We start from the raw sequence: 14,723 nt of genomic DNA, 5'->3' as shown, positions 1-14,723 counted from the left end.
ATAGGATGCTGTACCTGTTGAAATTACCTCTTTTGCTTTTAAAAAAAAAATACTTAATTGTGCAACATAGTTGTGTAGGGTCAGTGTTAGTCAGTTCTCTGATTATTTTAAACTGTTTCAGAATACATTATTAAAAGCTATTTTTAATATTTTAAAAACAAAATTCAAAGATTATTTTATTAATTTTATGGCTGAATCAAAAGAAATTCCATAAATTAGAAAACAAATGTTCAAGAAGAAGTGAAAATATAAAATCATGTTATGGTTGGATGTTATTGCTGGTGGACCAGTTCTGGCTGAAAGATGTGATTATGGTGTTTGTTGTCTTATTATTTATTTGGGTCACATTTTGTATTACCCTGTATTGTGTTTATGTGGTATGAAATAACCTTCATCAGCGCGTGACATTTTTTTTATCCACTTCTACCTCCGTAAATCTTGATACATATTGACGATGACCCGCCCTGCTATACTTCTGATTGGCTCTGAGCATTTGTCAGCATTTTTCGCCTGACCAATCAGAAAGAAGGGGCCGTCTAAGCATACCCGCCCCCAAAGTGCCAAAAAGAAACATGAGAGCGCGAGGAGAGATGCCAGGAGTAAATAAATAATAAATGGGTTGTGCTTGTATAGCGCTTTTCTACCTTCAAGGTACTCAAAGCGCTTTGACACTACTTGTAACTCCCTCCAAATAGCACAGACACAATGGCTTTCTTGAACTGATTTATTTGAAGGCTTCCTTTTCCTTCAAATTCACCGTGAAAACTGAAATAAAATAAAGCACGTTATAAACGTAAAAATAACAACATGCACAGCATGTGGATCGAACATTTTACCGAAGTAAATACAAATAGAAATGACAAACAAATACCTCGTTGGCCTGCATGCTTCTTTTAGGAGGAAATTGTGATCTTCAGGCTCTTATAGCCCAAACGCTTGAAGTCCTTGTGACACTTTTTAGTCTTTGTGACAATCAGTTTCTCTCTTTCTGCCTTCACATGGAATGAAAAATGTTTACTCATACCCGGAAGTAGCTTCCTTACATTAGACGACAGACCAAACGAGACACTTCAAAATAAAAGTATGCCCACAAACTTAACAAAAAGGCATGAAATTACATTTTTAACCATAGTAACTTAAATATAGCCTTCTTATGAACTTTCATGCATTTTGATTTGAATTCCCTTTTTTATGAAACTTATAACTTATTATTCTGTTTTTAGAGAAATACAACAAATTATATTAATTATTAGTAGCAACAGTTACACTACTTCCACATTTACCCATTCACACACACATTCACACACTGATGGAGGGAGCTGCCATGCAAGGCGCTAACCAGCACCCATCAGGAGCAAGGGTGAAGTGTCTTGCTCAGGACACAACGGACATGAGGAGGTTGGTACTAGGTGGGGATTGAACCAGGGACCCTCGGGTCGCGCACGGCCATTCTTCCACTGCGCCATGCCGTCCCTAGTACACAGAGAGCGCGCAGAAAGGCGTCGCGCGCGCGCAGAAAGGCGTCGCGCGCGCGCAGAAAGGCACCGCGCGCGTGCAAAAAGGCACCGCGCGCGCACAGAAAGGCACCGCGCGCGCGCAAAAAGGCACCACACGCGCGCAAAAGGGTGTCGCGCGCGCACGAAGTGGAGAATCAGCGCGCGATAACAGTTTTTATGCGCTCGGATTTTTGGCACTAATGTGACGCCATAAAAACCGTAGTTGTTGGCAGGTATGGCAAAGAGACGGATCGAGATTTTAACACACATTGTAGGTTGGAAAAAAACGGAAAATATTTTTTTCTATTTTTACAGAGATAAAAAAAGACGGATTTCTGACTATAGATGGAAAAATCACATGCCTGGACCAGTAGACGTTCAAAAGCGACCAATCAGAAAGGAGGGGCATGTTCTCTTTGCCCACACCAAAAAGGTTGAAATGTCGCCTGCGTGGAGAAAGAGAAAGAAACATTGCGAGCGCAAAAAGACGCCACCAATGCGCGTGAAAATGAGGTGACGCGTGTGCAAAATGTGTCGGCGCAAAGACAAGCCACGTGTGTGCAGCGTAGTTTTATAGGACTGTTTTGACGCCGTATGCGTACTCCTTGAGCTAGGTTACATACCTGCCAACTTTTGAAATAAGAAAAACCTAGTAGCCAGGGTCCAGGGGCCGCAGGCCCCGGTAGGTCCAGGACAAAGTCCTGGTGGGGGGTTCAGGCTTCGCCCCCCGACGCAAAATGATTATTAGCATTCAGACAGGTTAAAATGTTGCTAAAACCATCACTTTTCTATCAGTCACAGTGACTTTTCAAAACAAAAATATTACAGCAAAAATCATATGGGTTGATTGACATGTTTATTCTGTAAGCTAACTTCAATAGTTTGAAATTATTTTGACAGTTAATGCCAGTTATCCTGTCAACCTTTCACAAGACTTCAATTTGTTAATTGAAAGTATAAACACTTTTTACAGTAAACAAATGGTAAAACAGTACTAAACAATTGCATTAAAAAAAAAATTGGTGTCATTATTAACTTTCTGTCCAAGCTTGTATAATCTACTGCCTTGTTCAATTGTAAAAAATATTCTGTGCCTAAAATTCACATTTCTATCACAATTATCATACTGTAAACATGGTAAGCTAACTTCATTAAAATTAATAGTCCTGTCAATAGCATGGAATTACAATTCAAATGTAGTTTTTTTGGAAGCCTTTCAAAAGAATTCAAAATATGAAAAATTAATGAAAATTAATTTAAGCCATCAGACACTTGAAAAGTGGCACATCACATCTCTAATGTAATCATTTTAACTTTTCAACAGAAATAGCACTGCAAAAATATTAAGGACATACTTCTGTATTTTGGTAGTTATGCTGTCAACATTTAACAAGATTTCTTCAACTTGAAAGCATAAATAGTATAAACACTTTTAACACTATAACAGTACTAAACAATTCCAATAGATAACATTGGTGTCATTACCTTTTTGTTTGCTCAATTATTGCCTCCGTAAATAAAACTTCGGCATTTATCACATCCAAAGAATCTGTTTGGGCGACGAAAAACGTTGAAAGTTTTCCACTTGTATCGCTAGCAACGGCATTAGACTTGTGTTTTTTTGTCCCAACGTGGTCTTTTACATCGCTAATTCCTCCGTGTCCGATCGAAAAATCTTGTCTGCACAAGGTGCAATTAGCGTAGTTTTCACCCTTTTTGGAACGGATAATTATTCCCGGATAGGCTTTTGAATATTCTTCACGGAATGACTGCAGTTTTCTTTTCGGTTTAAGACTCGTATGCGATTTTTCTCCGGCTGATTCCATGATCGTTCGCTCGTTTGGAAACAATGGCCTCGTGCTTGGCAGCGGTGCTATAAATAGCCTCGCGCATGGCATTCGGAATGGCTCGATAGGAAGTTACGGGAAGCAGTGTCGATTGTCATTGTTGTTACGCGATTTCGTGAATAAAACTTTAAAAAAAAAATATATTTTTTAATTAATTAAAAACCGTATTTTTTATCACTGCAACCGTAACCCGGAATAGGTTGATGAAAACCGTACTAATTACGGGAAAACCGGAGTAGTTGGCAGGTATGAGGTTACCTTTGAAGGTGGCCCTCCCCAGACGTGTCACGTGCAAGGCGTCGCCCTGCGTGCTGAGGAGACCTTTGACCTGGAGGAGGTGGACACCCTGCTGGAGGACCACGTCCAGACTGGAGTGCTCGCACAGATGCTCCCGTTGGACGAAAAGCAGCGTCCCTCGCAGGAAGTCATGTAGCTTCTCCACGCACGTGGTCACCTGTGACACAACAACGCTGTTTAACACTAGGGCTGCACCATTAATCAACATTGAGGTTTTAATTAGTCCGCTAAATAACCGCAAAAAGCTGAGGTTTTTTTTTTTCCATTCCTTTTTTTTTTCCGCATTCAAGTGACAGACATGTTCGCCAATCACAATTGCTGAGCATATCCTCTGAAAGTGTGTCTTTTAATAGAACTGGAAGATGCAATTTTTTAATACAATTCAGAAATTAATTAAAATATTTTATAGAATAATAAATGAATATCATACTAGAAATGCAAATGATGCATGTGTTAAAACATTTTAGATGAAAGAGACATATCCATCCATCCATCCATTTTCTACCGCTTATCCCTTTTGGGGTCGCGGGGGGCGCTGGAGCCTATCTCAGCTACAATCGGGCGGAAGGCGGGGTACACCCTGGACAAGTCGCCACCTCATCGCAGGGCATTCTTTGGTCATACTTCATTAATTCTTTGATCATACTTTAGTCATTTTTTGGTGATATATTAGTCATACTTAGTCTTACTGTAGTCCTACTTTAGTCCTACTTTAGTCCTACTTTCATCATACTTTGTCCTATTTTAGTCATTCTCTAGTCAAACTTAATTCTTTGATCATACTTTAGTCATTTTTTGGTGATACTTTAGTCATACTTAGTCGTACTTTAGTCCTACTATAGTCATACTTTCATCATACTTAGTCTTACTTTAGTCATCCTTTAGTCATACTTAATTTATCCTCTGGTCATACTAGAGTCATTTTTTGGTGATACTTTAGTCATACTTAGCCCTACTCTAGTCCTACTTTATTCATACTTAGTCCTACTCTACTCGTACTTTAGTCATTATTTAGTCCTATTTTAGTCATTCTTAATTAATTATTTGATCATGCTTTAGTTATTTTTTGGTGATACTTTAGTCCCACTTAGTCCTATTGTAGTCCTACTTTCATCATATTTAGTCCTACCTGAGTCATTCTTTAGTCATTCTTAATTAATCCTTTGATCATACTTTAGTCATTTGTTGGTGATACTTTAGTCATACTTAGTCCTACTGTAGTCCTACTTCAGTCTGACTTTCATCATACATAGTCCTATTCTAGTCATTCTTTAGTCATACTTAACTAATTCTTTGATCATACTTTAGTCATTTTTTGGTGATACTTTAGTCATACTTAGTCCCACTGTAGTCCTACTATAGTCATACTTTCATCATACTTAGTCTTACTTTAGTCATCCTTTAGTCATACTTAATTTATCCTCTGGTCATACTTGAGTCATTTTTTGGTGATACTTTAGTCATACTTAGCCCTACTCTAGTCCTACTTTATTCATACTTAGTCCTACTCTACTCGTACTTTAGTCATTATTTAGTCCTATTTTAGTCATTCTTTAGTCATACTTAATTAATTATTTGATCATGCTTTAGTTATTTTTTGGTGATACTTTAGTCCCACTTAGTCCTATTGTAGTCCTACTTTCATCATATTTAGTCCTACCTGAGTCATTCTTTAGTCATTCTTAATTAATCCTTTGATCATACTTTAGTCATTTGTTGGTGATACTTTAGTCCTACTGTAGTCCTACTTCAGTCTGACTTTCATCATACATAGTCCTACTTTAGTCATTCTTTAGTCATACTTAACTAATTCTTTGATCATACTTTAGTCATTTTTTGGTGATACTTTAGTCATACTTAGTCCCACTGTAGTCCTACTATAGTCATACTTTCATCATACTTAGTCCTACTTTAGTCATACTTAATTCATCCTTTGATCATATTTTAGTCATTTTTTGGTGATACTTTAGTCATACTTAGTCCCACTGTAGTCCTACTATAGTCATACTTTCATCATACATAGCCCTAGTCTAGTCCTACTTAATTCATACTTAGTCCTACTCTACTCGTACTTTAGTCATTATTTAGTCCTATTTTAGTCATTCTTTAGTCATACTTAATTAATTATTTGATCATGCTTTAGTTATTTTTTGGTGATACTTTAGTCCCACTTAGTCCTATTGTAGTCCTACTTTCATCATATTTAGTCCTACCTGAGTCATTCTTTAGTCATTCTTAATTAATCCTTTGATCATACTTTAGTCATTTGTTGGTGATACTTTAGTCATACTTAGTCCTACTGTAGTCCTACTTCAGTCTGACTTTCATCATACATAGTCCTATTCTAGTCATTCTTTAGTCATACTTAACTAATTCTTTGATCATACTTTAGTCATTTTTTGGTGATACTTTAGTCATACTTAGTCCCACTGTAGTCCTACTATAGTCATACTTTCATCATACTTAGTCCTACTTTAGTCATACTTAATTCATCCTTTGATCATATTTTAGTCATTTTTTGGTGATATATTAGTCATACTTAGTCTTACTGTAGTCCTACTTTAGTCCTACTTTCATCATACTTTGTCCTATTTTAGTCATTCTCTAGTCAAACTTAATTCTTTGATCACACTTTAGTCATTTTTTGGTGATACTTTAGTCATACTTAGTCGTACTTTAGTCCTACTATAGTCATACTTTCATCATACTTAGTCTTACTTTAGTCATCCTTTAGTCATACTTAATTTATCCTCTGGTCATACTTGAGTCATTTTTTGGTGATACTTTAGTCATACTTAGCCCTACTCTAGTCCTACTTTATTCATACTTAGTCCTACTCTACTCGTACTTTAGTCATTATTTAGTCCTATTTTAGTCATTCTTTAGTCATACTTAATTCATTATTTGATCATGCTTAAGTTATTTTTTGGTGATACTTTAGTCCCACTTAGTCCTATTGTAGTCCTACTTTCATCATATTTAGTCCTACCTGAGTCATTCTTTAGTCATTCTTAATTAATCCTTTGATCATACTTTAGTCATTTGTTGGTGATACTTTAGTCATACTTAGTCCTACTGTAGTCCTACTTCAGTCTAACTTTCATCATACATAGTCCTATTCTAGTCATTCTCTAGTCATACTTAACTAATTCTTTGATCATACTTTAGTCATTTTTTGGTGATACTTTAGTCATACTTAGTCCCACTGTAGTCCTACTATAGTCATACTTTCATCATACTTAGTCCTACTTTAGTCATACTTAATTCATCCTTTGATCATATTTTAGTCATTTTTTGGTGATACTTTAGTCATACTTAGTCCTACTGTAGTCCAACTTTCATCGCACTTAAACCTACTTTAGTTATTCTTTAGTCATACTTAATTAATTATTTGATCATACTTTAGTCATCATGGCATGATATTTGGAAAAATGCCAATAAGCCCTTTAGAAGCATTCCAAAATAAGCTGGGCCAATTTAAGATCTTGAATAGATTGTATTTGACATCTTCTCAGCTGCAGTAGATAGCAAGTTATGTATGAAGTGTGAGGGAACTCTTGTTCATTTATTGTGGGAATGTCAGAATAAAAGAGTTACGGTTGAAAACAACAAAAGAAGCAATCACATTCCTAAATATAAACATCCCAATGACACTGCAAACTTGTATTCTTGGTGATCTGCATCAGTTTAGTAATGTGTCCTCAAAGAGTAAAAATGCATTTCTTTTTATATGCATCATAACAAAAAGGGTAATATTAAAAAAATGGATAGATGTTGATAGTCCAACTCATACTGACTGAAATACACCAGCTATGGAGATGATATCAGTAGAAAAAAGTGCATTTAGTTGAGATAATAATGAGTCATATATTGGAATATGGGATCCATTATTTAAATGTGTTTTAACTATTAAATTAACCTAAAATATGACTTATTTTATCTTTGTGGAAAATATTGGACACACTATTGTTAATTGTTCATTATATTTTTTATAGAGATGTCCGATAATGGCTTTTTTACCGATATCCGATATTGTCCAACTCTTAATTACAGATACCGATATCAACCGATACTGATATATACAGTCGTGGAATTAACACATTATTATGCTTAATTTTGTTGTGATGCCCCGCTGGATGCATTAAACAATGTAACAAGGTTTTCCAAAATAAATCAACTCAAGTTATGGAAAAAAAATGCCAACATGGCACTGCCATATTTATTATTGAAGTCACAAAGTGCATTCTTTTTTTTAACATGCCTCAAAACAATAACAGTGCAATACTTTTTCATAACATGGTCACTACTGCATAGTTTCTCTTGTTATATTCTTATTTTACTGTTATATTTTAATTCTCATTGTTGCTTTTTATTTTTATTCTTATTGTAATATTTTTCCATTCATACCCCCATTATTTACTTTTCACTTTTTAAATTCGATTTATTTTGTAGCGTCCCGGAAGAGTTAGTACTGCAAGGGATTCTGGGTATTTGTTCTGTTGTGTTTATGTTGTGTTACGGTGCGGATGTTCTCCCGGAATGTGTTTGTCATTCTTGTTTGGTTTGGGTTCACAGTGTGGCGCATATTTGTAACAGTGTTAAACTTGTTTGTATGGCCACCTTCAGTATGACCTGTATGGCTGTTGACCAAGTATGCCTTGCATTAATTTGTGATGAGAACAGCCGGTAGATATTATGTGACTCGGACGGCACGCACGCAAAGGCGGTGCCTTTAAGGTTTGTTGGCACTCTATACCTCTCCCTACGTCCGTGTACACAGCGGCGTTTTAAAACGTCATACATTTTACTTTTAGAAACCAATACCGATAATTATGAAACCGATACCGATAATTTCCGATATTACATTTTAAAGCATTTATGCAGCCTGATATTATTGGACATCTCTAATTTTTTATAAATGGTACACTAACTAATTTATAAATGGTTAATACACATGACTTCCTTCACTCCTTATTTTTACAGTTGTATGCATTTTTATATAAGAAATAAAAATGGCAAACTAAAATGGAATTCAATTTTGAAGAGAAAAATCGCATTTAGGTTTTTTGTCAAAATCGTGCAGCCCTACCGCGCACACACACACACACACACACACACACACACACACACACACACACACACACACACACACACACACACACACACACACACACACACACACACACACACACACACACACACACACACACACACACACGCACACACGAGTGTTACTTTTAATCCCACAAGTGACAGGATGAGATTGAGGAGACATTTTCCATCGTCCGCCAGCAGAGCGCTGTAACATTTCTCCATGGGGGCGCACAACAGGGCCTTGGCCTAAAACAACAACAACAACATTGGGTGAGCACACACCTCAGCCCGTATATATATACACACACACACTGGATTTATATACATACATATTAGAGATGCGCGGATAGGCAATTATTTCATCCGCAACCGCATCAGAAAGTCGTCAACCATCCGTCATTCACCCGATCTAACATTTAATCAGAACCGCACCCGCCCGTTGTTATATATCTAATATAGACTATGCAAGGCATTAGTGAGGTTATAAAGCTTTTGCCTGTTAAAGAAAGGAGACTGATCCAATGCAGCACAGACATTCGCGTGCCACGCTGTCACGGCCCAGACGCACACCAGTGCGCAATCATATGGGAGCCGCACTGAGCGCACCTCCAAGCGCGTCTCGCTGCCGGCGACGGCCGGGTATGGGCCCGACGCTCCAGCGCCATCCATTTTCAGGGCTAGTTGATTCGGCAGGTGGGTTGTTACACACTCCTTAGCAGGTTCCGACTTCCATGGCCACCGTCCTGCTGTCTATATCAACCAGGGTGAGCCCCACCCCTTTCATGAGCGCACTGCGTGCGGAGTGACCCCTGTTACGCGCCCCCGGCAACAGGGGTGGCGGGCAGGTAAGCTGCGCGGGCGGAGCGCGCGGAGTGACCCCTGTTACGAGCCCCCGGCCACGGGGGTGGCGGGCAGGTAAGCTGCTTACCTGCTGCGCGTGACGCCGGCCGCGGCGAAGGCGGACGAGGCGGGGTGTCGGTGCGGTGGGCGCGGTGGTGACCCTGGACGTGCGTCGGGCCCTTCTCGCGGATCGCCTCAGCTACGGCTCCCGGTGGGGCCCTCTCGGGGGAAGGGGCCTCGGTCCCGGACCCCGGCGAGGCGTCCCTTCTCCGCTCCGTAAAAGTGTCCATCTCTTTTTTTTTTTTTCTTCTGTTGTGGCATATGCAGCAGGTGCCTGCTCGTTTTTCGTATGTGGGTAACAACATTTAACTATGTATATACATTTCCGAATTGGTTTAACTGCCACCCGCCTGAATCTATTTAAAATCTAATTTTGTTTTATTTCAACCGCCCGACCCGACCCGCGGATAAAATCTAATTTTTTTTTATTTCAACCGCCCGATCCGCGGATAATCCGCGGACTCTGCGGTTGTGTCCGCAAACCGCGCATCTCTAATACATATATATATATATATATATATATATATATATATGTATATATATATATATATATATATATATATACATACATACATACATATATATATATATATATATATATATATATATATATATATATATATGCGTAATCAGATAAAAGAGACAAACTACATTTCTATCCTTTACAGTATTTTATTGAAAAAAAACCCAGCATACTGGCACCATACTTATTTTGATTGTTTCTCAGCTGTTTGTACATGTTGCAGTTTATAAATAAAGGTTTAAAAAAATAAAAAATTGCCTCTGCGCTGCGCATAGATCTAACGAATCGATGACTAAATTAATCGCCAACTATTTTTATAATCAATTGTAATCGATTCAATCAATTAGTTGTTGCAGCCCTAATATATATATATATTATACACACACATACACACATATATACATACATATAGTACAGGCCAAAAGTTTGGACACACCTTCTCATTCGATGCATTTTCTTTATTTTCATGACTATTTACATTGTAGATTGTCACTGAAGGCATCAAAACTATGACACCTGTGAAGTGAAAACCATTTCAGGTGACTACCTCTTGAAGCTCATCGAGAGAATGCCAAGAGTGTGCAAAGCAGTAATCAGAGCAAAGGGTGGCTATTTTGAAGAAATTAGAATATAAAACAGGTTTTCAGTTATTTCACCTTTTTTTGTTAAGTACATAACTCCACATGTGTTCATTCATAGTTTTGACGTGACAATCTACAATGTAAATAGTCATGAAAATAAAGAAAACGCATTGAATGAGGAGAAGGTGTGTCCAAACTTTTGGCCTGTACTGTACATATATACACACATATACACATACAGTACATACATATAAATATATATATATATATATATATATATATATATATATATATATATATATATATATATATACACATGTATATATACATACATAATCTATCTATCCATCCATCCATCCATCCAGTCACCTTGAAGCGCTCCTTGTCCTGCACGATGAGGATGCTCTCGCCTTCGTCGTCCAGACCCGCTCGACCGGCGCGTCCGGCCATCTGCTTGTACTGACTGGTCTTGATCAGCTCGCTGGCCACGTACGGCGAGCGCAGGATCACCCTGAGCACATGACATCACCGTCACATGACCGCTCTTTTCCCCGTAAGCACGGTGGACAGGTGACTGACCTGCGCGCCGGCAGGTTGATCCCGGCCGCCAAGGTAGAGGTGCAGGTGAGCAGACAAAGGACGCCGTTAGAGTACGCGTCCTCCAGCAGCTTCCGCTCTTCGCCCGTCAGTCCACTGTGATGATAGGCCACGCCCAGCGGAACCGTCTTTCTCAGAACCGGACACATGGAACCGTTCCCGCTGTCCTTCAGCTCTCGGAGCAGCGCGTCCTTCTCGGCCTGCCGCTGTCGGAGGAAGTCCCTGTGGACGCGGCGGCGGTCAGACGTGGCGCGGCGGAGGTGTGGATTCCACGGGACTTACTCTCGGAGGTACTTGCAGATCATGACCGCTACGTTCTCACAGTTCTTCTTGGTGGGACAGAAGAGCAGACAGGAGTGGCGTGGAATGACCTCCGTCACCAAGGCCACGACGTGGTCCGGGTCCATCTTCTGCATGGCGCTGGAGTACTGGACACCACACAACTTGCTACATACTTGACAACTACGACGACTACACACTCCGCCTACCTTCAGCTTGACACGACGACACAATCGAAAACACTCCTCCTCTTTGGGGTCCACCTCGTAGATACCGTCCCCCAGTTTCACGTACTCCCTCAGCTGGACCTGGACACGTGTCAGGTGACCACACCTCATGTCAACACAGAGCACGCAACCATGCAGCAGGTGACCACGCAGCACATAACCATGCAGCACGTGACCACGTGTCATGTCACAACGCAGCACGTGACCACGTGTCATGTAAGCATGCAACACGTGACCACGTGTCATGTAACTACGCAACAAGTGACCACGTGTCATGTCACCATGCAGCACGTGACCACGTGTCATGTAAGCATGCAACACGTGACCACGTGTCATGTAAGCATGCAACACGTGACCATGTGTCATGTAAGCATGCAACACGTGACCACGTGTCATGTCACCACGCAACACGTGACCACGTGTCATGTCACCACGCAACACTTGACCACGTGTCATGTAACTACGCAACAAGTGACCACGTGTCATGTCACCACGCAACACGTGACCACGTGTCATGTCACCACGCAACACGTGACATGTAACCACGCAACACGTGACCACGTGTCATGTAAGCACGCAACACGTGACCACGTGTCATGTAACCACGCAACCAGAGGTGGGTAGTAACGCGCTACATTTACTCCGTTACATCTACTTGAGTAACTTTTGGGATAAATTGTACTTTTAAGAGTAGTTTTAATGCAACATACTTTTACTTTTACTTGAGTATATTTATAGAGAAGAAACGCTACTTTTACTCCGCTACTTTTATCTACATTCAGCTCGCTACTCGCTACTAATTTTTATCGATCTGTTAATGCACGCTTTGTTTGTTTTGGTCTGTCAGACAGACCTTCATAGTGCCTGCGTTTCAACAAATACAGTCACTGGTGACGTTCACTCCGTTCCACCAATCAGATGCAGTCACTGGTGACGTTGGACCAATCAAACAGAGCCAGGCGGTCACATGACCTGACTTAAACAAGTTGAAAAACTTATTGGGGTGTTACCATTTAGTGGTCAATTGTACGGAATATATACTGTACTGTTCAATCTACTAATAAAAGTTTCAATCAATCAATCAAAAGTGTGAAGGAAAAAAGACCCTTTTTTATTTCAACCGTACATCTCGTCAAAAGCCTAAAGACTGACTGCACAGTTCCTGTCTTCACAATAAAAGTGCCGCTCCATCGCGCCTGCGCTTTCAAAACAAGAGTCTCCGAAAGCCAGCGCAAACAAGCTAGCAAGCTACGGAGTTTACGCCAATGTATTTCTTGTAAAGTGTATAAAAACGAACATGGAATCTGGACGAATAAGAAGCCAAAAACCAACCACTTTCATGTGGTATTAGACAGAAAGGAGGAACTTTTTTTCTCCTCCATTTGAAAACGTGGACGTTAACAGCACTACTGTCTGATTACAATCAATGCAAGTCATCAGAATCAGGTAATACACCAACTTATATTCTTGTCTTCATTAAAGAAAGGAATCTATATGTGTTAAACATGCATGTATATTCATTAAAACACCATTAACATGTAAACAAAAACGGCAAAATAAATAAATATAAATTATACACTGTATATATCAATGTATGTATATATATATATATATATATATATATATATATATATATGTGTGTATATATATATATGTGTGTGTGTAATATATATATATATATATATATATATATATATATATATATATATATATATATATATATATATATATATATATATATAGATGATATGTGTGTGTATGTTACTCATCAGTTACTCAGTACTTGAGTAGTTTTTTCACAACATACTTTTTACTTTTACTCAAGTAAATATTTGGGTGACTACTCCTTACTTTTACTTGAGTAATAAATCTCTAAAGTAACAGTACTCTTACTGGAGTACAATTTCTGGCTACTCTACCCACCTCTGCACGCAACACGTGACCACGTGTCATGTCACCACGCAACACGTGACATGTAACCACGCAACACGTGACCACGTGTCATGTAAGCACGCAACACGTGACCACGTGTCATGTCACCACGCAACACGTGACATGTACCGGTAACCACGCAACACGTGACCATGTGTCATGTAAGCACGCAACACGTGACCACGTGTCATGTAACCATGCAACACATGACCACGTGTCATGTACGCACGCAACACGTGACCATGTGTCATGTAACCACGCAACACGTGTCATTTAACCACGCAACACATGACCATGTGTCATGTAACCATGCATCACGTTACCACACAGCACGTAACCATGCATCATGTAAATATGCGACCATGCAGCACGTGACCACGTGTCATGTAACCACGCAGCACGTGACCATGTTGCATGTGACCACGCATCATGTGACCACAGATGGTGCTCTGTGGTCACATGCTGCATGTGACAATGTATCAAGTGACCATGCAGCACATGACCATCCATACGTCACAAAAAAGCACAACCATGCAGCACGTGACCACGTGTCACGTAAACACGCAGCATGCAACCAAGCTGCATTTGACCACGGAGTACGTGACCACACGTTATGTAAACACGACGCTCGCAACCATGTAGCACCCATCATGTGACCATGCAGCACGTGACCGGGCATCATGTGACCATGCAGCACGTGACCAGGCATCATGTGACCATGCAGCACGTGACTAGGCATCATGTAACCATGCAGCACATGACCAGGCATCATGTGACCATGCAGCACGTGACCAGGCATCATGTGACCATGCAGCACATGACCAGGCATCATGTGACCATGCAGCACGTGACCAGGCATCATGTGACCATGCAGCACATGACCAGGCATCATGTGACCATGCAGCACGTGACCAGGCATCATGTGACCATGCAGCACGTGACAACACACC

The 14,723-nt window shown here is 39.9% G+C and overlaps 1 protein-coding gene across 1 annotated transcript in view; it reads right to left on the bottom strand.

Annotated features, from left to right (window-relative positions):
- Positions 1 to 14,723, bottom strand: part of helq (helicase, POLQ like) — a 34,405-nt gene that overhangs the window by 9,293 nt on the left and 10,389 nt on the right. Inside the window, exons 7-12 of the mRNA XM_061927008.2 lie at positions 11,824 to 11,922; positions 11,618 to 11,763; positions 11,318 to 11,557; positions 11,108 to 11,249; positions 8,876 to 8,980; positions 3,602 to 3,797 (exon numbers count right to left, since the gene is read on the bottom strand). Coding sequence (XP_061782992.1) covers positions 3,602 to 3,797; positions 8,876 to 8,980; positions 11,108 to 11,249; positions 11,318 to 11,557; positions 11,618 to 11,763; positions 11,824 to 11,922 — 928 coding nt within the window. The remainder of the gene's footprint in view (positions 1 to 3,601; positions 3,798 to 8,875; positions 8,981 to 11,107; positions 11,250 to 11,317; positions 11,558 to 11,617; positions 11,764 to 11,823; positions 11,923 to 14,723) is intronic.

The sequence above is a fragment of the Nerophis lumbriciformis genome, linkage group LG32, assembly GCF_033978685.3.
Source record: "Nerophis lumbriciformis linkage group LG32, RoL_Nlum_v2.1, whole genome shotgun sequence".
In the NCBI taxonomy this organism is placed as follows: Eukaryota; Metazoa; Chordata; class Actinopteri; order Syngnathiformes; family Syngnathidae; genus Nerophis; species Nerophis lumbriciformis.
This window is presented reverse-complemented; position numbering and strand designations above follow the sequence as displayed.